The sequence below is a fragment of the Coregonus lavaretus genome (assembly GCF_964263955.1).
Source record: "Coregonus lavaretus genome assembly, chromosome: 30".
In the NCBI taxonomy this organism is placed as follows: domain Eukaryota; kingdom Metazoa; phylum Chordata; class Actinopteri; order Salmoniformes; family Salmonidae; genus Coregonus; species Coregonus lavaretus.
The window spans coordinates 18163236-18187312 of NC_140017.1; the positions used below are offsets into that span (position 1 = coordinate 18163236).

The following is a 24077-nucleotide window of genomic DNA, read 5'->3' on the forward strand; positions in this document are numbered from 1 at the left end:
AACAACATATCTTTGTTGTTATTGCATGTGAGTGCAGGCGGTGTAAGCATGGGTAACTCTAATGCTCTGCACCACTGCCCTACTGACACAGAGGCTGTGATATCAAAACCCCTGGAGGGAATAAAAGCTCTCGCTGGTACAGGATGGAGCTCTTTCGCGATAGGCTCTCCTCGATTCCCCGCGTCAGCTCTCCTCGCCTCCTTCTAAACGTAATGGAAGGTCAAAGTGGAAAAACCTTGGATCTTTTCCTCCAATACGTTTTGAGAAGAGGAGAGGATGTGTGGAATAAAGAGAGATAGAGTTAGAGCCTGGGTCTGATTGTAGTGAAAGTGCCTGGTAAACTACCTCTAGAGGGCCACCACTGTATAACCAGTAGAATAGAGTAGACCATGCAGGAGAGAGAGGGAAACGTTCTGCAGACCGAGAACCTTTTTATCATTAATGCATTCTCTAAAGTCACTGGGTGGGAGAGGGGTGTGGGCGGTGCTTTGGGGTTTGAGTGGCAATCTTCCTAACTGTCACCCTGCTCTGGCTCCACCTCGGTCTGTGACCAATGGCAATAAAAGTAGAGAAGGGGACAACACAATACAGGTAGTTTTTCTAGTTTAAGCTTTAGTTTTGATTTGTAGTTTTAGCTGAGACAGACCGTCAGGGTCTCAAGGTTCTAACTTGAACACAGGAAGTGAGACAATCTCCAAAATCGTCAGTAATATACAAATCACAAGATTTAAAAAAAGCCTTAAGAAGGAAAGACAAGACAATGACCCCTTTCAGGTTCTCGGTTTGAGTGTGTCTACATAAAGCCTATAACAGTGGAGTGACATGACTAGGTGAAACAACATACAGTTGTGTAAAGCCTTCAAATAGAGACCGTCTGTAATGTTGTGAACTATGTGGTGGACGGTGAAGCCTACACAACATTCCTAAAAGGACTCCCACATATATACTTTTAGTAACCAGCCACTCATACCCACTAGCATCCGGTCCCGAAAACTTCAGTGAAGTAGAAACCCAAAGGATCGATTCACACCTATGTCCCAAATGGCACCCTATTCCCTACATAGCCCTATGAACCCTGGTCAAAAGTAGTGCACTATATAGGGAATAGGGTGTCATTTGGGACACATTTAAGACTGTGCTAATAACCTACATGGATTTCAGGCTGACAGTGGAGGAAGGGAGGAGAGGGAAAGGAGGAGAGGAAGTTGTTGAGTGAAGCAGTGAGAGGATTAGAAGTTAATGGAGCCTGGTTAGTGGAGCCGAGCTGCAGAAGAAGAAAAAGCCCCGAAGGAAGGAAAGCCCTGAAGGAAAATAAAGAAAAAAATAAAGACAAAACACCCATCCTTACGTCTAAGTGCCATCGTCCAAAGCTCTTCTAAGGTAAAACATCAATGCATATAACAGATGGAAGGACGGAGCATTCCTCGCTGGGGGGGGGTTGAAGAGCAAGTGCTATGGCTGGGTGAATTTACCTTGGGATGGCAAAACCAACTAGATATGGTCTTGGGAGGCCATCCAGGATTTAGCAATGCCTTTAAGGAATGTCAAGAGACCAGAAAAGGCTGTTCAGTCCCTTAGAAGGTGTATATTCAGTGATGTGAAACGTTTGGAACGTTGCAGATAGAAATATCACGAATAGAACTGCCATGAATCCCTTTTCTATCCGTCAGAAAATCGTATATCTGTTCTACAGGATATATTTCTATGTGAACGTTCTGTAACGTTACATCCTCCTGAACAGGCCCTATAACATAGTCCAGTGGAGGGAAAGGAGGGTTGGGTTGTGTCTGTGGTGTTCAAACAACACAATGTTGAGATCTCACAAATCTCACCTCCCTGTCTGCATATCCACCGTCTTTCCAATAAGCACTCTCTCAGAGTGCTAGGACAACACAAGCGGTTCACTAACAATAGTACTTTTTCTGCTGTTTTTCTCCATTAAAATACAACACAGTAACGTTGGAATGAGAAGTTTATAAATGGAGCTAGAACTAATCTGTCTGTGTGTGTATGTCTGTGTGTGTGTGAGTGTTTTCCCCCAGGTTCCTACCTTGTCTTTCTCCCTCTGGATGGCGTTCTCCAGCTCCTTCAGCTTGTGTTGCAGCTGTCCGATGATCTCTGTCTCCGCCTCTACCTGGTCCAGTTCCGCCTGCCTCTCCCCCTGCAGCAGCGCCCGCTCCATCTCCGCCTGGGATGGGAAACACACACACCCGTCATACAAGAGCCCCACTGAGCCCCCTGCTCCAATCACAGAGCTTCCCCACAGACAGCAGACCAATCACAGCCTAGCGGTGCATGTGACATGTGACACCAGTGCTCATTCCATCACTTTCTGCTTGTTTGTGTACCTAAATGAGCATGACCCAAACACACACACACAGTATTTCATTCAGCTTCCCCACGTATCATTCTAGTATTAGAAGTAGTCTACCATCTGGATGTTGAAGTGATGGACTTTCTTACCTCCTGCTTGGACTCCTGTAGCTGTTGCTCCAGCTCTGTGATTCGTGATTTGAGCTCGTCGACTCGGGCCAGCACTCTGACCCTCTCGTCCTCCAGGTAACACAGCTCTGCCCGCCCCACACCACACGAAACAGACTGCTCCTCATGCTGAAGGGGGAGAGAGACAGAAGAGGCAGGCACATTGTTACATATAAGTGTGAAGAGCATGGCCCATGTGCAGTAGTTAACTGTTTCAGACTATGTTGCACGCACACACACATTAGGGAGGGACTATTTACATCACATGCCTCCTTGTTAAACACTGTTGCTTGACAAACAAATGTCATGATCTTCATGCTGTGTCCTTTTGACCATCAATCATTTCAGAATCTCGGTCAGGTTATGTCTAGGTCAGGTTATGTCTAGGTCAGGCTATGTCTAGGTCAGGCTATGTCTAGCAATGTTCCACTTTAAATGCATGCAGTAAGTGCTTGCATGCTGTTCTCATATCAACGGCATGCCTGAAGTTCTCATAGTAAGTACTAGCATGTCATGCCTGTAGTTCTCATAGTAAGTACTAGCATGTCATGCCTGTAGTTCTCATAGTAAGTACTAGCATGTCATGCCTGTAGTTCTCATAGTAAGTACTAGCATGTCATGCCTGTAGTTCTCATAGTAAGTACTACAAATGATGAAAATGATAATAGACGGCCCTGCGTCTGACCTGGTATCTGCCTCCATTGTGGAGGGCCTGTGGAGGAAGTGGCGTCCTCACCTCCTGATGGGTGCTCTCTGTACTGCTGCACTCCTCCTTGAGGTTCTCCTCGTCGCTCTCCCTCTGTTGTCTCTGGGCCATGCTACGATGCACCAAGCTGTCCATAGAGGGTCTCCTGGCTGCCCCCTCCCCCAGGCCCCCAGGGAAGCCCATCCTCCCCTCCGCCTCGCCCCCCAAGGGCCCGTCGCCCTTGTTGTACTCGGCACACAGGTTCAGGATGGTCTCCAGCCTCTGCCTCTCCTGTGGACAGACAGAAACATAGAGGAACTGATTACATCCAGCCTCAGCTGTAAAGGCAAATATGTCCTCTTCCTCGCCCTCGCCCCAAATCTCATTTCCTGTGTGTGGCTGCCACTGATGCCAATCTGGAAATTAGCAATTCAGAGGTAGGTGGAGATAAACAGGACCCTTCCCCAGAACCCACCTTCCCCCCAGTGATGGCATATTTCCTCTGTGGAGGAACCAGGTCTTATCAGGGACAGATCTAGCTCCAGCCATGGCTAGGCCTGTCTAATACGCAGTACAGATCACACTCCTACCAAACAAAACAAAACTCCCTTAACCGACATGTTTGTGGATGTTGGTGTGTTCATAGTTATTGTGTCATTGCCTATAACTGGGGCCAAGAGCCAGGTCACGTGGTCAGGGAAAAACCCTATTAAAAGTCATAGAAAGTTAGCAGGTTAACAGTAGGTACTATACTGACGACGTGTCTTGATCCCAATGAGCAGACATATAGATTGCCAATCTCTAGAGCTCCTACTCGGGGGTCTTACAAACACAGTGATTGAAGAAACAGGTGTCATTCTAAGATCTGTGCTGGCCCACCCCAGAGCAGTGATGGACTGCTGCGTCACCAGGTGACCTCTGAGGTGACCTCTAACCCCTAAAGGTCAACTGGCCCCTGCAGTAAACACCGCGCTGCAGACGCAGTGACTATGGTTTTATAGAGACACTAGTACCCTTTTCACTCCATTTTGTCGAACCAACTGTACTGTGCTGACTTGGATTTGGATTTTCTTTCCACATTGTTCTTTCAAACACAGTTCCCGTAACAGGGCCAGCGCAGTACATCTTGGCTCGACTAAGTAGTGTGAAAAGGGTATTAGGCAATCAGTAGAATACAGTGGTCAGACAGAAACAAACAAATTATATTATAAAACGTAATCACAAATGTATTTTTTTTCTTTTTCGGATGAAGTATGTTTTGTATTTTCAGACGATGGAGACGTTTTTATCAACTTTGTTGATCTCATGGAAATAGAAATAACACCACCACCGCATTACTCAGTAAGATTTGATACCAAGGTCTAAAACAAAACTAGGTAACACCTAACTAACTAGGGATACATGTAGTACATGACTAATATTGTCAGGTGGTAGGGGGAGGTAGGCTCTAGGCCTGTTTGATGTGCACTCAGACAGTGATTCCCTGTGATTTAGGTAAGTGGGGTCCTCTGATGGGGATTCTACACACCAAACCTTACATTAGCTTAACCTGTAATCTGAGCCAGCCAGCTTCACTTAACAGAGGGTTAGAAGAACAAGCCCTGGGCTACAATATGTTCACTAGAGATATGAGGGGGAAGCACAACAACAGTGGAGCCTCCATTTTCAATGCACAACAACCACATCTCACTGGCTTTCATCTGAAAATGGCACCATGCCTTCCCTCACTGGATTCACTGATTAGGGAATTACAGTGCCTTGCAAAAGTATTCAACCCCCTTGGCATTTTTCCTATTTTGTTGCATTACAACCTGTAATTTAAATTGATTTTTATTTGGATTGTAATGGACATACACAAAATAGTCCAAATTGGTGAAGTGAAATTAGAAAAATAACTTGTTTCAAAAACATCAAAAAAATTAATAACGGAAAAGTGGTGCGTGCATATGTATTCACCCCCTTTGCTATGAAGCCCCTAAATAAGATCTGGTGCAACCAATTATGTGCCTTCAGAAGTCACATAATTAGTTAAATAAAGTCCACCTGTGTGCAATCTAAGTGTCACATGATCTGTCACATGATCTCAGTATATACACACACCTGTTCTGAAAGGCCCCAGAGTCTGCAACACCACTAAGCAATGGGCACCACCAAGCAAGCGGCACCATGAAGACCAAGGAGCTCTCCAAACAGGTCAGGGACAAAGTTGTGGAGAAGTACAGATCAGGGTTGGGTTATAAAAAAATATAAAAAACTTTGAACATCCCACGGAGCACCATTAAATCCATTATTTAAAAAATGGAAAGAATATGGCACCACAACAAACCTGCCAAGAGAGGGCCGCCCACCAAAACTCACGGACCAGGCAAGGAGGGCATTAAATCAGAGAGACAACAAAGAGACCAAAGAACCTTGAAGGAGCTGCAAAGCTCCACAGCGGAGATTGGAGTATCTTTCCATAGGACCACTTTAAGCCGTACACTCCACAGAGCAGGGCTTTACGGAAGAGTGGCCAAAAAATAAAAAATTGCTGAAAAAAAATAAGCAAACACGTTTGGTGTTTGCCAAAAGCCATGTGGGAAACTCCCCAAACATATCGAAGAAGGTGCTCTGGTCAGATGAGTCTAAAATTTAGCTTTTTGGCCATCAAGGAAAACGCTGTCTGGCGCAAACCCAACACCTCTCATCATCCCGAGAACCCCATCCCCACAGTGAAGCATGGTGGTGGCAGCATCATGCTGTGGGGATGTTTTTCCATCAGCAGGGACTGGGAAACTGGTCAGAATTGAAGGAAAGATGGATGGCGCTAAATACAGGGAAATTCTTGAGGGAAACCTGTTTCAGTCTTCCAGAGATTTGAGACTGGGACGGAGGTTCACCTTCCAGCAGGACAATGACCCTAAGCATACTGCTAAAGCAACACTTGAGTGGTTTAAGGGGAAACATTTAAATGTCTTGGAATGGCCTAGTCAAAGCCCAGACCTCAATCCAATTGAGAATCTGTGGTATGACTTAAAGATTGCTGTACACCAGCGGAACCCATCCAACTTGAAGGAGCTGGAGCAGTTTTGCCTTGAAGAATGGGCAAAAATCCCAGTGGCTAGATGTGCCAAGCTTATAGAGACATACCCCAAGAGACTTGAAGCTGTAATTGCTGCAAAATGTGGCTCTACAAAGTATTGACTTTTAAAACCCCAAAAAATCAATTTTAATTCCAGGTTGTAAGGCAACAAAATAGGAAAAATGCCAAGGGGGGTGAATACTTTCGCAAGCCACTGTAGGTCTAGAAAATGCAGGCCTGACAACACCAACAGCTGAGGAAAACATAGGAAATGTGGTATCTCCTGTTCCTTGCATTTTTTGTTTGCTAAGAATGTAGTCTACTAAGGAACAAAGCATACCGACAGCAGGCATTCTTGGGGCTTTAAAGTTTGAATGGCACAACAAATCCAGCAGCTTTTCTCCTTTTCTCTCATACCATGTAACAAGACCTGGCTGGCAGTGCAAGGCCCTGGGCTATAGAGAATCAGACCTGGGTTCAAATAGTATTTGTTTTTTATTTTGAATACATTGAGCATTTGATCGACCCTGCCTGGAGTGCCATACTTCCAGGTTTGCACTTTTGGGACTATACCATTGCCAGACAGTGCTGCTTAAATATTTGGAAGAAAATACCATTTGAACTCAAGTCTGCAGAGAATGCCTGGACATACTGTATGTTCTATCTACTCCCACCACCTCACTGTCTCTTTTTGATGCTGTTAAAAAGTTAACCGACAGTCAACATAATCGCTGTGTCATTCCAACAGACTGTCTGAACATAGTAGGCCTACTGTCTAGGTTCAAAGAGACTGATTTATGTTGCTGTAATACCCATGTGTTTCTCAGTACATAAATCAACATGACAGTGTCGCAACCTGCACATTATGTGATTTTCTGATCTTATGTTCAGTGACTGGTTGCCAGGACTTTGCTAACTCCAGCAAATTGCTAGTACATTTATATTACATTTTTTGTGGCTTTTTGCAAGCAGAGCTAGTGTCTAAAAAGACCTTCAAGAGTGGGGCACCCCAAGTGACAATATGTAACTTTTTGGAAGACCCGACCAAATTCACATTGAAGATGTGAGTTATAGATCTATTATTCTACTTGAAAGCAAGTCTAAGAAGCGGTAGATTTGTTCTATGTGCGCTATTTCTATGCTTCCCGTTCTTAAGTTTTGTTTTTGCATCTTTTACTTTCGGTTTTGTACACCAGCTTATACAACAGCTGAAACAACTATTTTTGTTTATGGAAAATATATATTCACAGAGGTTTAGATGGTACAATGATTCTCTACACTATCCTATCTTATTTTGTCACATAAACTGAAATTAGGCAAACTATTATAGTTTTAGCAACCAGGAAATGGCGGAGCGATTACTGCTTAGTGCAACTTTAAAAATATAAAATCCCTCAGTTTATGAGCCTCAAACGGTCTCTGTAGATGTCATTAGCTGGCTCCCCCAGGGTGGAGGCATGGCTGAGGCAAGGTGTTACTCGAGTTTTCCTAAAACCTTTAAAAGGACACATGATACCAAAACCTGGTGGCACAGTCGGAACCCGAGGAGAGGAGAGGAGGCGAGAGGAGGGCAGGGGAGGGGAGGGGAGAGGAGGGCGACTCATTGGATCTCCAAATTGGCCCACACAGAGTCTCACTGATCCTGCAGCTTCCGCTCCCTGTAGGTCTAAGTTACTGACTGGTTTCAATCAAAGCATAGCATATGGCTTCACATCCACTGTCTATTAAACACATGGCTGTTTATGGTCTAGCTCCCACTAGTCTAGTGCTTTGACACTGATTTTGTAACACATAGAATTCCAAGAGTTTCCTCAAGTTCCACAACCAGCATGGTAGCATCCATACAACACTATGTAGGTAAAATACTACACTGAACAAAAATATAAATGCAACATGTAAAGTGCTGGTCCCATGTTTCATGAGCTGAAATGAAAGATCCCAGAAATGTTCCATACGCACTAAAAGCATATTTCCCTCATTTTGTGCACAAATTTGTTTACATCCCTGTTAATGAGCATTTTATCCTTTGTCAAGATAATCCATCCACCTGACAGGTGTGGCATATCAAGAAGCTGATTAAACAGCATGATCATTACATAGGTGCACCTTGTGCTAGGGACAATAAAAGGCCACTGTGCTGTTGTCACACAACACAATGCCACAGATGTCTCAAGTTTTGAGGGTGCGTGCAACTGCAGGAATGCCCACCAGAGCTGTTGCAAGAGAATTGAATGTTCATTTCTCTACCATAAGCCAACATTTTAGAAAATTTGGCAGTACGTCCAACAGGCCTCACAACCGCAGACCATATGTAAGCGCGCCAGCCCAGGATCTCCACATCCGGCTTTTTCACCTGCGGAGGAGTATTCCCATCTGTAATAAAGCCATTTTGTATGGAACAACTAATTCTGATTGGCTGGGCCTGGCTCCCCAGTGGGTCGTCCTGGCTCCCTGGCTGCACCCCTTCCCAGTCATGTTAAATCCATAGATTAGGGACTAATGAATTTATTTAAAATGACTGATTTCCTTATATGAACTGTAACTCAACAAAATCTTTGAAATTGTTGCATTTATATTTTTGTTCAGTATATGTAGGCCACAGACCTTATACTAAACAATGTCTGCAATGTTTTGTATAGTATAAGCAGTGAGAATAATCAGAAACTGGTTACCTGCTACAGCAATCTGAATAGAGACAACTGGTCAACCGATTTCAAAGATTGTGTTATTGATTTTGATTATTCAATTAGACTCCCTCATAACTAAATTGTTTATTTTGTTGTGTAAAGTTCACCATGTTCGAGAGTATAAAAACAACAACTATCAATTATTAAATCAATCAACCAATCAATTAATCAACCAATGAAAATGCAATTTGATTATCTACAGTACAGCAAATAAAAGTCAACAAATCAGAGTGAGCTACTTACTCTCATTGTGGACATGTGAAAAGGCACAGCTCTAGGACAGTGAGGCTTGTTGGAGTCACACAAACAAATCCAAGTCTCCCTCCCTGAGACAGATGAACAAACACAGCCCTTCTACAGAGTCCCACCCCCAAACCCCTACCCTGTCTCTAGACCTGTGTACACAGGGAGGTGTAGGGCTGACAATGAAAGACCTTTAGTGCCCTCAATAAACAACAAGCCTCTGACTCATATTCCTACCTAGATGGAAGAGTTGAATTTGATGTTGCTCCAGCGTTGAGGTAGCGTTGCGGTAGTAGCAGATCCAGCTTGCTTATAGGAGGAACAGCTAGAGACTTATTCCATATGGGCCTCTTTCCTTATCTGCTAAAGCGTGACTCAAGGGATAAGCTCAGTCACAAGTCTAAACCACATCCAGCCGTACAGCTACACTGCGGAGTCTGTCTGCTCCATAGGAAAATACTTAATGAGAAGTAAAATACTGTACAACAAGGTCCATCCCTGTTATGGCCAACCTGGGATTTGAACCCACAGACCCAGAAAAGCCAAGGTCTGGGTTGACAGTACTTCTCTATAGTCAAACTGGTTGCAATTCAGAGATTGCAGTTATTCCACCAACTAACCCACCCACGTTCCAATTAGCCATGACTCATTCCTGGTCATTTCATGTTGTTCTGCACTGTTTACTGAGTCATTCTTCCTCCCACCGCCATTTACAATTCATTAACAGACTAAATCTGATAGCACAACACAAACTCGTAGCGAGCTCCCTAAGCATCATTAGCTTTCCTTATCATATTAGCAGAATGTACTTAGCCTGTTAAGCTAACCGAGTGTCAGTGATTAAATTAGTAAATTAAGTGTACAGTTAAGAAAGTCAAAGGGGATAACATTCCAGTAAAAATGTTAGGGTAATTGCTTGGCATATGAGAGATTTGGTAAAGAGTCTGGAGTGAGGATAAATGGCATGGATTCGGTGTCTTACAGAAAGTGATTGATGCTCCTCGGGACATTCCGGCACACTCATTTCTAGCCAGCTATTTCCAGGTATTCCCCGAGCACCGGGACTCTGACTATCTATCCCTCACTCTCCCAACATCCTCTTTCTTTGAGTAAGTCAGTATGTTTCCCACAGTGCCACTCTCCTTAACATTTAACGACCAGGCCTATTCTTTGAATCCAAGCATCTCTTCGTCATCTCTTGCCTTCTTTCCAATGTGAATCAGTGATTGTGTCAGTCTCTCTCTTCTTCCTCTTTTCTTCTGTTCCTCTTTCTCTCTCCTGTCCTCCTTGTTATGCATTTCTGCATCCTTCTCCCAGTGAGCAAAACTGGTTACAATGACGTCATTATGACGTCTTTTCTGATGGCATGGTGAAATTACACAGAGTGTACAAAACATTAAGAACACCTTCCTATTATTGAGTTGCACTCCCCCCTTTTGCCCTCAGAACAGCCTCAATTTCTCAGTGCATGGACTCTACAAGGTGTCGAAAGCATTCCACAGGGATGCTGGCCCATGTTGACTCCAATACTTCCCACAGTTGTGTCAAGTTGGCTGGACGTCCTTTGGATGGTGGATCATTCTTGATACACACGGGAAACTGTTGAGCGTGAAAAACCCAGCAGCGTTACAGTTCTTGACTCAAACCGGTGTGCCTGGCATCTACTACCATACCCCGTTCAAAGGCACTTCATTCTTTTGTCTTGCCCATTCACCCTCTGAATGGCACACATACACAATCCATGTCTATTGTCGAGGCTTAAAAATCCTTCTTTAACCTGTCTCCTCCCCTTCATCTACAGTGGCTTGCGAAAGTATTCACCCACCTTATAAGACAAAAAAACAGAAAATTCCCCCCCCCAAAGTCAATACTTTGTAGAGCCAACTTTTGCAGCAATTACAGCTGCAAGTTTCTTGGGGTATGTCTCTATAAGCTTGGCACATCTAGCCACTGGGAGTTTTGCCCATTCTTCAAGGCAAAAACTGCTCCAGCTCCTTCAAGTTGGATGGGTTCCGCTGATGTACAGCAATCTTTAAGTCATACCACAGATTCTCAATTGGATTGAGGTCTGGGTTTTGACTAGGCCATTCCAAGACATTTAAATGTTTCCCCTTAAACCACTCGAGTGTTGCTTTAGCAGTATGCTTAGGGTCATTGTCCTGCTGGAAGGTGAACCTCTGTCCCAGTCTCGAATCTCTGGAAGACTGAAACAGGTTTCCCTCAAGAATTTCCCTGTATTTAGTGCCATCCATCTTTCCTTCAATTCTGACCAGTTTCCCAGTCCCTGCCGATGAAAAACATCCCCACAGCATGATGCTGCCACCACGCTTCACTGTGGGGATGGTGTTCTCGGGGTAATGAGAGGGGTTGGGTTTGCGCCAGACATAGCGTTTCCTTGATGGCCAAAAAGCTCAATTTTAGTCTCATCTGACCAGAGTACCTTCTTCCATATGTTTGGGGAGTCTCCCACATGGCTTTTGGCGAACACCAAACGTGTTTGCTTATTTTTTTCTTTAAGCAATGGCTTTTTTTCTGGCCACTCTTCCGTAAAGCCCAGCTCTGTGGAGTGTACGGCTTAACGTGGTCCTATGGACAGATACTCCAATCTCCGCTGTGGAGCTTTGCAGCTCCTTCAAGGTTATCTTTGGTCTCTTTGTTGCCTCTCTGATTAATGCCCTCCTTGCCTGGTCCGTGAGTTTTGGTGGGCGGCCCTCTCTTGGCAGGTTTGTTGTGGTGCCATATTCTTTCCATTTTTTAATAATGCTCTGTGGGATGTTAAAAGTTTTGGATATATTTTTTATAACCCAACCCTGATCTGTACTTCTCCACAACTTTGTCCCTGACCTGTTTGGAGAGCTCCTTGGTCTTCATGGTGCCGCTTGCTTGGTGGTGTTGCAGACTCTGGGGCCGTTCAGAACAGGTGTATATATATACTGAGATCATGTGACAGATCATGTGACACTTAGATTTTGTGTATGTCCATTACATGAAATCCAAATAAAAATCCATTTAAATTACAGGTTGTAATGCAACAAAATAGGAAAAACGCCAAGGGGGATGAATACTTTTGCAAGGCACTGATTGAAGTAGAGTTAACAAATGACATCAATAAGGGATCATATCTTTCACCTGGTCAGTCTGTCATGGAAAGAGCAGGTGTTCTTAATGTTTTGTACACTCAGTGTATATACTGACCAGAAAACAACCAAATTCTGTTGTATTTTTCTGACGTCTGCTCAACAACCAGAAGGAATCAGTGATTCATTCCCCTGTGGGGAATGCCCATACTGTAGGCCTCTCATCAGGGGTTGAAATTGGAACATGTTTTGGTATTGCTTAAATGTTGCACTGTAGACACGCAACAAGGACACCCGCCGAGTTACCAAGAACAAATTCAGAGAGCCTCACTGATACAATGGCATTCTTCACAACTCATAACCCAAGGGATAAAATAACCTCACACTCTCCTTAGTGCAGTGAACACTGGGAAAACAACCACATTGACCTCTTTCTTATTTTTTCCCCCTGTATCATGCACAGTTCCAGGGAGGCTGATGAAAAACACGGTGGTTTCTATGACGCTAGTCGCTAGCTCGCGCTAACTGGAGCGGCAGCTTCAAACAGCCACATGGAAGACTAGCCCTCCAGCAGCATCCTGTGCTGGTGTCTGTGTCCCAAATGGTACCCTATATACTGTAGTACACTACTATTGACCAGGTAAAATAGGGTGTCATTTTAGAAGCTAACTAGCTTGACAAACCTTTCCAAACCCTTTCTGGGTACTGTGTAAGCTTTACAACTAGATATGTGCTAGCCTATAGGCTAGTTCTATAGGGAAGCATATACATTATGTTGTTCCCAAACATCCACTCCACAACATCTAAATGCAAAACAATGCACTACATGAGTCCATGGAAGCACCAAGTCTACACCACTATTCAACTAGTACAGCTTTTATGATACTGCAACATGTTTTCTATGATTTCCATAAGACACTGTTTGGCCAGGTGAGGTTGAATGAACATACGTCTCTCTCTCCCTCTTTCCCTCCCTCTCTCCCTGAGAAGACAGAACACACTGGCACGGCAGGATGTCGACTAGCTAAACTCAGACCTCACAGCAGAAGATGAATGACCCCTGACCTCCAAGCAGTTACACCCTCAGGTTGGAGTTCACTGTGGCCTGGGTTGTGTTCCTTAAAGGGATAGTTCACTCAAATAACATATTGGTTTCCTTACAATAGAAATTGAAAATGAGCCTCTTATTGGGTAAGTCTAGGTTATCCCTGCCTGTTTCTGTCCGTTTGGTTCCTGGTGAACATGACTCTAGAGTCAAGACAATCTCTCAGCGACAGATGCAGAGGTCTTGAAGCTGAGGGCGTTTGACATTGTGTGAATAGGATGCACTTTGAAAGGAAGCGTAAGAGTCATGGTATGTTTCTCTGTGAGAATTGAATCATTCAATTCAAGTAAGGTCATTTTAGCACAACCATTGTTAATTCAACAGTAAAGACTTGGAGAACAGGCCTAATGTAAAACTTTTCTTCTACTAATATTATACAAATACACGTGTGCATGTTGCACATGACCACATTAAGCATATTTCACATGCACTAACCAGCCAAATCTCAAAAGTCTAAAAACTGTTTGAAACCGTAAAAAGCCAATGTTTAATCTAAAAGCCACCATCGTGAATGGCTCAGGAAATGCACAGCCTATGACCTCAAAACGCACACACACAAACTTCAGCACATGCAGGCACGCATGTAGGAATGCACACACCAACTCAAGCAGACACGCACACACACACACCCCCATACTTTCCTCCCAGTTCCACATCCATTCTGGAACAACAAACAATAATTGCATTAACAGTTTAAACTTGTCTGTCTCGCTCTCTCTTGCTAATGCAGTTATAACCATTGAAACAATGATTACCCTACACAAGCCTTTAACACCATCCAAACACACAGACACATACCAAAGCACATTTAAATATAGATCGAGACAGCAGCAACTGTTCCACACGTGTTAATATTAGAGTTGTCCCCTGTTACCTTCATGAGTGCAGCCACATTGGTGAGGAAAGCTGGGTCCTCCTGAGCCAGAGAGAGTAAGTACAGCATGGCTTGGTCCCTGCTCTGTCCCACTCTGTGTGCTTCCGATCCGCTTCCACTGAGGACTTTCCGTCGCTCCATTACTGGTCCTAGATCAGTGTAGTATGTGCAGTAAGCTGTGGCTGCACAGTGGTTCTATTGCTAGGTTCTGTTCTCAGTGCTAGCTTGTTCAGTTGTGATTCACCTCCTCACATTTGAACAGAGCTCGGATGGAGATCCTTCCTCTGTCCTCCGGCCCAGGGGGAGGGGCTTAGACACTAGGGGGAGGGGTCAGAGCTCACTACATGGGGCTGACTTCCTCAAATGGGATGTGGCTTACATAACCATGCCTCAGTTACTGATTAATATTCATATCCTAATAGAATTTATCAAATCTAAAAGAATCCTACAGCCAAATCAACAGATCAGAAAAACAAGTTGTGGTTTTTAATGAAGTAGGCTATTGGGGGCCTATTTGTTTACAATGCTCTAGTCTTGAGACTTGTTTCTGCAGTCCCTTGGGAGACCATAGCGCAGGAGCTCTACTAAAATACAGTAAGGTGAGGATACCCCCTCTAGTGGAAAGACTATACTTTTTTAGACAACGTTTTTTTTGTCAAGACAATAATGTCTGAACTATCCCTTTTCAGACAGAGGTGTCCTCTCCTAGGGCTGTGACGTTTATGGGATTTGGGGTAACGATTAATTGTCATGAAAATGGCTGCGGTTATTGTCATAATTTACATTTGTATAAAAACAAATGTTTTGAGCTTGTAATGCATCATAGTGCATAATAATAATAATAATATGCCATTTAGCAGACGCTTTTATCCAAAGCGACTTACAGTCATGCGTGCATAAATTTTTTGAAAACTCACTACGAGATACTTAATGAATACAACAAAGCTTTGGTGACACCCGTCTCAAAAACAAATGTTTTTGACCGCTTGCAACTTTTGGAAATGAAGCTTCTCCTCCCGACCGTGCCGATCTGCTCGTAAAATGATTTACCCAATTCATGTAAAAATGAAAAACTGCTATTGGGTAAACTTTATCTACTTGAATATAAAGTTTAATCCCCCTTCATCTAAAATGAATGTATTAAGACGGTTCTGACGAAAACAAAATGTCCATAATTGTCGGTTACACAATTATACGATAATTGTGACAGCCCTATGACCTCCCCCTCACTGAATGTTCTCTGAATGCAGATAGCCAAACATATCTTTGTTCACCTCACATGCCGTCTTAAGCAACCAACCAATGACTGATTTGAAACAGCATGGTAGCGTGTCGTATTTGGCAAATCGTGACAATGGGGCGGTAGAACTGACACAGAGAACCTAAAATAGACACAGAGCATATTTATTGTTATTCACACAGACTAGATTACAATAGCTTCCCCTCAAATGGAGTCTGAATGAGAGATTTGCCACTCCACTGACCCAGATTATCTGTATCTGTGAAGTAGACAGTCTCTCCCCCACCCTTTCTCTCACTCACTCACTTTTCTCAATCATGCTGTGGGGATCACTATAATTTGCCCTGGCTAGTAAACTCGATACCCACCGTGCTTTAAACCACACACACACACACACACACACAAGGATGCACCCACGCAAACATGTATAAGCCTTCATAGATGCTTCATATTCTAGGCCTAATGATGAAATGTGGTTATAATAATAAAGTTGTATACTGCTAGAAGAACTACAAAATATAAAAGTCATTCAATTCTTCAGGATAACAAATATGTCCCTCGAGCTAGAGAGAACTAACAATAATAGCTTAAATTGTATCCTTGCTAATTCTGAGACACTCAGCTGAAAGATTAGGGTATTTTTGTTTAGCTACGTTTAGAAATGTCGCTGTGAGCATGACGAAACATGTCAGCATTAGAAGGTAATGGAATATGTGACGTCATCATCCTTTACCTCTCATTACAACAATGAGGTCATCTTCAGTAGACTGGTGTTTTCAGAACACTATCTGTCTGACAGTCAGAGCAGCAAGCCAGTGACTAACGCCATATGCCAAGTGTGTTTGCCAAGGCAGTGTTTCACTAAGCAACCATGTGTAGCACTACAACTCAAAGGCAGCTTAGACATGAGAAATAATATCCTTAACAGCCTGGACTCCTATATGACATAGAGCTCACCTCTGATTGGCTGGCAAAAATAACATCTTAAGATACCATTTCACTGGTTTATGTGGCACGTGATACTTGGATGAAAGAGAATAAAGGTGCTGTATAAACATTGTAAACAGACATTTACATGTTGGTCATTTAGCAGACGCTCTTATCCAGAGCGACTTACAGTTAGTGAATGCATACATGTATTTTTTCATACTGGCCCCCCGTGGGAAACGAACCCACATCCCTGCCGGCCAAACCCTCCCCTACCTTGGACGACGCTGGACCAATTGTGCGCCGCCCATGGGTCTCCCGGTCGCGGCCGGCTGCGACAGAGCATGGACTCGAACCAGGATCTCTAGTGGCACAGCTAGCACTGCGATGCAGTGCCTTAGACCACTGCGCCACTCGGTCAATGGTATGAATGATGTCGTCCCTGGTGAACACTTATGTTTTCTCGGTCCACAGAACACACAAATGTCTTTCCAGAACACACAAATAATTATGTATCCTTGGTAAAGTAAACAAGTCCTATGTATAAACAGTGCTGTTAGTTTATCAGGATGCCAGAGAGAGCCTGTGTTGCCTCCCTCTGTAGGGATATAGCTGTACCCAGCATACCTCTTTGCTTCAGGCATGACACTGATCCCCAGGGTCTGACTGACTTCATCCGGAAATAACTCAGCGACAAAGGGCAGTTAGTTACCCCTGGCCTGGCTTGGCCTGCAGCATGTTGCTGGGAGACTGACTTCTGACAGACAGATGGACAGACGGCGAGCAGACAGACAGACAGCTGGGCAGACAAACAGACAGCGCTTGGGTACAGAAAGTGTGGCTCTTTTGGGGTAAATATAGCCTCGATGATTGGACTGTACACTGCCCCCCACCCCCCACCTCCCCTTCCCCCATACCCCTCCAAAAGAAATGACTGTGCCAGTCATATGGTGACGTCCCCATCCACCCGCACTCCCCCTGGCAGCTCCAGTGAGAGACACTGAGGACCTGTGTCACGCTTGGCTCGCTGTGCTGCCTCTCGCCATCTCTCACCACGGCAAGAGTCTAAAGCCTTCCACTTACAAGGACCTTATGCCATGCTTAGCTCTGCACAGTTCGGTCTGTGTCTAGTTGCTGGATCTTAAAGACCCAGACAGAACAGAATCTTTGGTTGGATGCAGAACGGATGCAGAAATACCTCATGGTAATAATGGTTACGGGATCCAAATCCCTCATTCAGTGCTGCATGAGCTGAGCACAACTGGGTTCACAATGAACGCATATAATAGAAAATACTATCATACCAGTTGCAAAGCTCATATGCCAGGGGCTTAATCTTGTTATATTTGTGATAGCTAGCTCACTAAGCTAAAGCCTAGGCATTCGCTCAGGGAGCTAATGCAAACCTTCTGGCTTCAGACAAGGTTACTAATCACGCAGGCATTACGTAATTCACCAAACCCTCCTCTTACATTTTGAAAGTCAGACTGGCACGTGACAAAGAAAATGTAAGTCTCTACAACCTGTCCGCCTTCATAGTACCCCCCCCCCCCTTTATAAGCTACATTACTTATCTGCAATGCTTATGTACATTCCCCGAGATTCCTTCTGCTATTTACATTCTGTCCTATGTCAATATTTCCCAGTCTAATGGCACAAGGTTAAGACCAAAGGTCGTTATGGTTCACTGTAATAACCATCCTTTCAATTTAAACACTATCCATACAGAGAGAATTGCAAACAATTTAACTGATAGGCCTAAGGGTTGGGTGACCTTGTTGTCCTTAATAAAAAAAGGAACTATAATGAACTTGATCTAGATGAGAAAAATTGCCTTCTTCCCGACAATCCTGGCAATTGCTTTTCTCGTTGAATTGGAACAGAGCCATTTCTCTTACATTTAGGGCAGCAGCCTACTCCAACACACAGGGTTGACAGAGAAGACAAAGACATATTGTGTCCATTCTGGGATTGCCAGAGATGGTTTTACTGTTGTGTAATGGAAGTAACGCTCCTGTTGGGAACCAGAGCGTAGCCCAGTGTACACAGAGAGCGGCTAGGGCACGTCATTCCTCCTCTGCCCAAAAAGAACTGCCCTCATTTTGGCAGGGGCACCCTACTCATAGAAATAGAATGTACCCATGACTGTACCTTCATATTGTCAAGGTCTGGGGGGGGTTCCCATTCTAGTCATTCTATTGCTATGGTGTACCTACAAGGAGGCAGACAAGAGTTTATCACACAGAGGCACACACATATAAAAAGTATTTTAAAGGACATTGTCTCAGGCGCTTCATTGGGGACACAGATGGATCCAAGATGCCTACCGCTCCCTCCCACTTTTTAGTGCAAAAAGGGACAACAAACAATGGGGTGGCCATGGAAAAACCTAGACGTTCAGTCACCGCAAATCGGCAGTTTAGATTGGATTTACAATCCAAACTCCTCGCTTTTCCTCACAAATATGGACTTCACTGTGCTCTCCACTCCCATCCTTTTAGGTTAAACAAATGGTTTTCTGGTCATGTGGAGGAACACTTGAGTGGAGATAGACTAAATATGATGGTTAAAAAAGGCTATAAGCCGAACTACAGCTCCGCACATCCAGTAGCTAACAAACTTCCGGTTTTGTTTTTTAGGGTGGGAATTCTCACCCTTTCATATTTTATTTGTATTGGTTAGATAGTGGAGAGAGAGACAGAGACAGATTTTTGTGTCAGCGTCAGGAGCTGGATTTGGGCATATTTCCCAGGCGGCTGAGTTATCCCCTAGGCCTAGACCATCTTGAGGACCAGTATCAAAATGAATGGTAATTGAATTGATAGTATTACTTGGATAAATATGGTTCAACCAATCAAATAAACTTCTAGTTTGATATTACCCTGTATCTCTGTATCACGTAAGTCAATGATGAATGGTGGTGTGAATAGCTATCCTAACTCACAGCTAACAGTTGATCCAGTTAAGAGCAGGCCACTCCACTTACCAGTCTCTCCATCTCCTGCTCCCTGAGCCGCTCCTCTCTCTGGCGCCGATGGTACTCCAACAGCTCATCCTCGTTGTCGCTGATCTCAGAGATGCTGTTTTTGCGCTCCCGCATGCCCGGGTGGGGGCCCCTCAGCTCCCGGGGCCCCCCGGACATCTTCCTATGGCCCCTGGGGCTGGCGAGAGGCGAGGAGCCAGGTAGGGAGCCCAGGCTGTAAGCAGGGGAGAGGGCGTTCCCAATGCTGGCCTTCCTCCCCCCTCCCCCGCTCTCCATCATCATCAGCCCCAAGGTGGGGGAGGGGCTGCGGGCTCGGACCACACTGCCGCCAAACTGGTCCTCCGGGGGGGAGCCGGCCTTGCGTCGGAGCCTGGGGCTCTCCGGGACTCCCAGCTTCCCCAATGATGATGGGCTTTCGGGCGTTCTCAACGTGTGGATACTTCCAGGGAGAGCCCCCGGGAGAACAGGCACCCCTCTGCGGGCCATGGAGGGGCTGAGAGGAGGGAGTTCCCTCATGCTGCTGCCCCCGCCGCCGCCAACGCTGCTGAGCTCGAGGTTCCTGCGGGTCAGCCGAGGGCTCTCTGGGGGCTGCAGCGTGAGGGGGTGGGGGAAGGGGTGGTGCTGCTGGAGCGGAGAGCCCCCCTGGATGATGTGGACGATGGGGTCCAGGGGAGGCTGGAAGGCCCTGCTGGGCTGGGATAGCAGCTGTCTGGAAGAGCTGGAGGTGAGGGAGCGGTCCGCCTGCTCTCTGAAGGGTCTGGCCGGACTCTCCTGGAGGATGGTGCCTGCTTTCGTCCTGGGGCTGGATGGGGAGGAGGACGTGGTGGCGTAGGGGAACTTGGAGGTGAGTCTGGGGCTACTTGGCACTGCGTTCCTGCCCATGTACCCGGCATCGGCTGATGCAACAGATAGGTGGGTCAGTCTGGGAACCTCTGAACCCATCCCCCCTGGGCTGTCCAGGCTCTGGCCTCTGCGGGTCGGCTTGGGGCTTTGGGGGGCCTCCAGGAGACCTTTCCTCTGGAGCCTGGGGCTCTCAGGAACCCTCTGCACCCCACTGCCGGGGCTGTAGTTGGTCAGTATGGTCCTTGGCTGGGGGATGGGCGGTGTAGTTGTGTAGTTGTAGCTGGATGAGCGGACCGGCACGGGGGGCAGAGATGGGTCCTGGGGGTCCAGGCAGCCGCTGGGAGAAGGGCTGGTGTAGCTGCCTGCGCTGCTGGCCGCCGATGGAGAGGACAGGGGGGAGAAGGGCGGGGAGGTGTTCTCATAGCTGGAGCCCACTGACATAGCCCCCGGGCTGGTGGGAGGGGAGAGGAGGTTGCGGCCTCCTCCGTTGACCATGGGGGACAGCGGGGAGTTGGGGATGGGGTGGTCTGGCTTTTTTGAGTCTGAAGCGGAAGGCTGGGGATCATCCATGACTAGGGAGTCCATGATGTCCTGGAGGTCCTTTTCGATGGAGCTGACGATGGCACTATGCTCAGAGCAGGAGACTCTCTCACCGGGAGCTGGGTGGTGCGACTGGGACGCTCCTGACTGATGGTTCCCATTGACCAGGCTCTTTGAGTCTGGAGGGAAAACAGAACTAATATCAGTCTCAGGTATACATGTAAAGGGTGGTCTGAGTAAATATTATGATCACTCACTAGGCAATACGATGAGTGAAGATTATGATCACTGCAAAAGTTTTAGAACACCTACTCATTCAAGGGTTTTCTTTATTTTGACTATTTTCTACATTGTAGAATAATAGTGAAGACATCAAAACTATGAAATAACACATATGGAATCATGTAGTAACCAAAAAAAGTGTTAAACAAATCAATATATATTTTATATTTGAGATTCTTCAAATAGCCACCCTTTGCCTTGATGACAGCTTTGCACACTTTTGGCATTCTCTCAACCAGCTTCACATGGAATGCTTTTCCAACAATCTTGAAGGAGTTCCCACATAAGCGGCGCACTTGTTGGCTGCTTTTCCTTCACTCTGCGGTCCGACTCATCCCAAACCATCTCAATTTGGTTGAGGTCGGGAGATTGTGGAGGCCAGGTAATCTGATGCAGCACTCCATCACTCTCCTTCTTGGTAAAATAGCCCTTACACAGCCTGAAGGTGTGTTGGGTCATTGTCCTGTTGAAAAACAAATGATAGTCCCACTAAGCCCAAACCAGATGGGATGGCGTATCGCTGCAGAATTCTGCGGTAGCCATGCTGGTTAAGTGTCTCACAAAGAGACGGCGGATGGAACCAAAAATCTCCAATTTGGACTCCAGACCAAAGGACAGATTTCCACCGGTCTACTGTCCATTGCTCGTATTTCTTGGCCCAAGCAAGTCTCTTCTTCTTATTGGTGTCCTTTAGTAGTGGTTTCTTTGCAGCAATTCGACCATGAAGGCCTGATTCACGCAGTCTCCTCTGAACAGTTGATGTTGAGATGTGTCTGTTACTTGAACTCTGTGAAGCATTTATTTGGGCTGCAATTTCTGAGGCTGGTAACTCTAATGAACTTATCCTCTGCAGCAGAGGTAACTCTGGGTCTTCCATTCCTGTGGCGGTCCTCATGAGAGCCAGTTTCATCATAGCGCTTGATGGTTTTTGTGACTGCACTTTAAGAAACTTTCAAAGTTCTTGAACTGTTCCGTATTGACTGACCTTCATGTCTTAAAGTAATGATGGACTGTTGTTTCTCTTTGCTTATTTGAGCTGTTCTTGCCATAATATGGACTTGGTATTTTACCAAATAGAGCTATCTTCTGTATACCCCCCTACCTTGTCACAACACAACTGATTGGCTGAAACGCATTAAGAAGGAAAGAAATTCCACAAATTAACAAGGCACACCTGTTAATTGAAATGCATTCCAGGTGACTACCTCATGAAGCTGGTTGAGAGAATGCCAAGATTGTGCAAAGCTGTCATCAAGCCAAAGGGTGGCTATTTGAAGAATTTCAAATATACCGCTCAAAAAAATAAAGGGAACACTTAAACAACACAATGTAACTCCAAGTCAATCACACTTCTGTGAAATCAAACTGTCCACTTAGGAAGCAACACTGATTGACAATAAATTTCACATGCTGTTGTGCAAATGGAATAGACAACAGGTGGAAATTATAGGCAATTAGCAAGACACCCCCAATAAAGAAGTGGTTCTGCAGGTGGTGACCACAGACCACTTCTCAGTTCCTATGCTTCCTGGCTGATGTTTTGGTCACTTTTGAATGCTGGCGGTGCTTTCACTCTAGTGGTAGCATGAGACGGAGTCTACAACCCACACAAGTGGCTCAGGTAGTGCAGCTCATCCAGGATGGCACATCAATGCGAGCTGTGGCAAGAAGGTTTGCTGTGTCTGTCAGCGTAGTGTCCAGAGCATGGAGGTGCTACCAGGAGACAGGCCAGTACATCAGGAGACGTGGAGGAGGCCGTAGGAGGGCAACAACCCAGCAGCAGGACCGCTACCTCCGCCTTTGTGCAAGGAGGAGCAGGAGGAGCACTGCCAGAGCCCTGCAAAATGACCTCCAGCAGGCCACAAATGTGCATGTGTCTGCTCAAACGGTCAAAAACAGACTCCATGAGGGTGGTATGAGGGCCCGACGTCCACAGGTGGGGGTTGTGCTTACAGCCCAACACCGTGCAGGACGTTTGGCATTTGCCAGAGAACACCAAGATTGGCAAATTCGCCACTGGCGCCCTGTGCTCTTCACAGATGAAAGCGGGTTCACACTGAGCACATGTGACAGACGTGACAGAGTCTGGAGACGCCGTGGAGAACGTTCTGCTGCCTGCAACATCCTCCAGCATGACCGGTTTGGCGATGGGTCAGTCATGGTGTGGGGTGGCATTTCTTTGGGGGGCCGCACAGCCCTCCATGTGCTCGCCAGAGGTAGCCTGACTGCCATTAGGTACCGAGATGAGATCCTCAGACCCCTTGTGAGACCATATGCTGGTGCGGTTGGCCCTGGGTTCCTCCTAATGCAAGACAATGCTAGACCTCATGTGGCTGGAGTGTGTCAGCAGTTCCTGCAAGAGGAAGGCATTGATGCTATGGACTGGCCCGCCCGTTCCCCAGACCTGAATCCAATTGAGCACATCTGGGACATCATGTCTCGCTCCATCCACCAACGCCACGTTGCACCACAGACTGTCCAGGAGTTGGCGGATGCTTTAGTCCAGGTCTGGGAGGAGATCCCTCAGGAGACCATCCGCCACCTCATCAGGAGCATGCCCAGGCGTTGTAGGGAGGTCATACAGGCACGTGGAGGCCACACACACTACTGAGCCTCATTTTGACTTGTTTTAAGGACATTACATCAAAGTTGGATCAGCCTGTAGTGTGGTTTTCCACTTTAATTTTGAGGGTGACTCCAAATCCAGACCTCCATGGGTTGATAAATTTGATTTCCATTGATAATTTTTGTGTGATTTTGTTGTCAGCACATTCAACTATGTAAAGAAAAAAGTATTTAATAAGATTATTTCATTAATTCAGATCTAGGATGTGTTGTTTAAGTGTTCCCTTTATTTTTGAGCAGTGTATATTTTGATTTGTTTAACACTTATGGTTACTACATGATTCCATATGTGTTATTTCATAGTTTTGATGTCTTCACTATTATTCTACAATGTAGAAAATAGTCAAAATAAAGAAAAACCCTTGAATGAGTAGGTGTTCTAAAACAGTTATATATATATTGTGCATATATTATACAGTATAGA

General features: G+C 45.5%; 1 protein-coding gene across 1 annotated transcript in view; it reads right to left on the minus strand.

Annotated features, from left to right (window-relative positions):
• phldb1b (pleckstrin homology-like domain, family B, member 1b) overlaps positions 1 to 24077 on the minus strand; it is a 111598-nt gene that overhangs the window by 24568 nt on the left and 62953 nt on the right. Inside the window, exons 6-9 of the mRNA XM_084148175.1 lie at positions 19367 to 20925; positions 3218 to 3457; positions 2464 to 2610; positions 2051 to 2188 (exon numbers count right to left, since the gene is read on the minus strand). Coding sequence (XP_084004301.1) covers positions 2051 to 2188; positions 2464 to 2610; positions 3218 to 3457; positions 19367 to 20925 — 2084 coding nt within the window. The remainder of the gene's footprint in view (positions 1 to 2050; positions 2189 to 2463; positions 2611 to 3217; positions 3458 to 19366; positions 20926 to 24077) is intronic.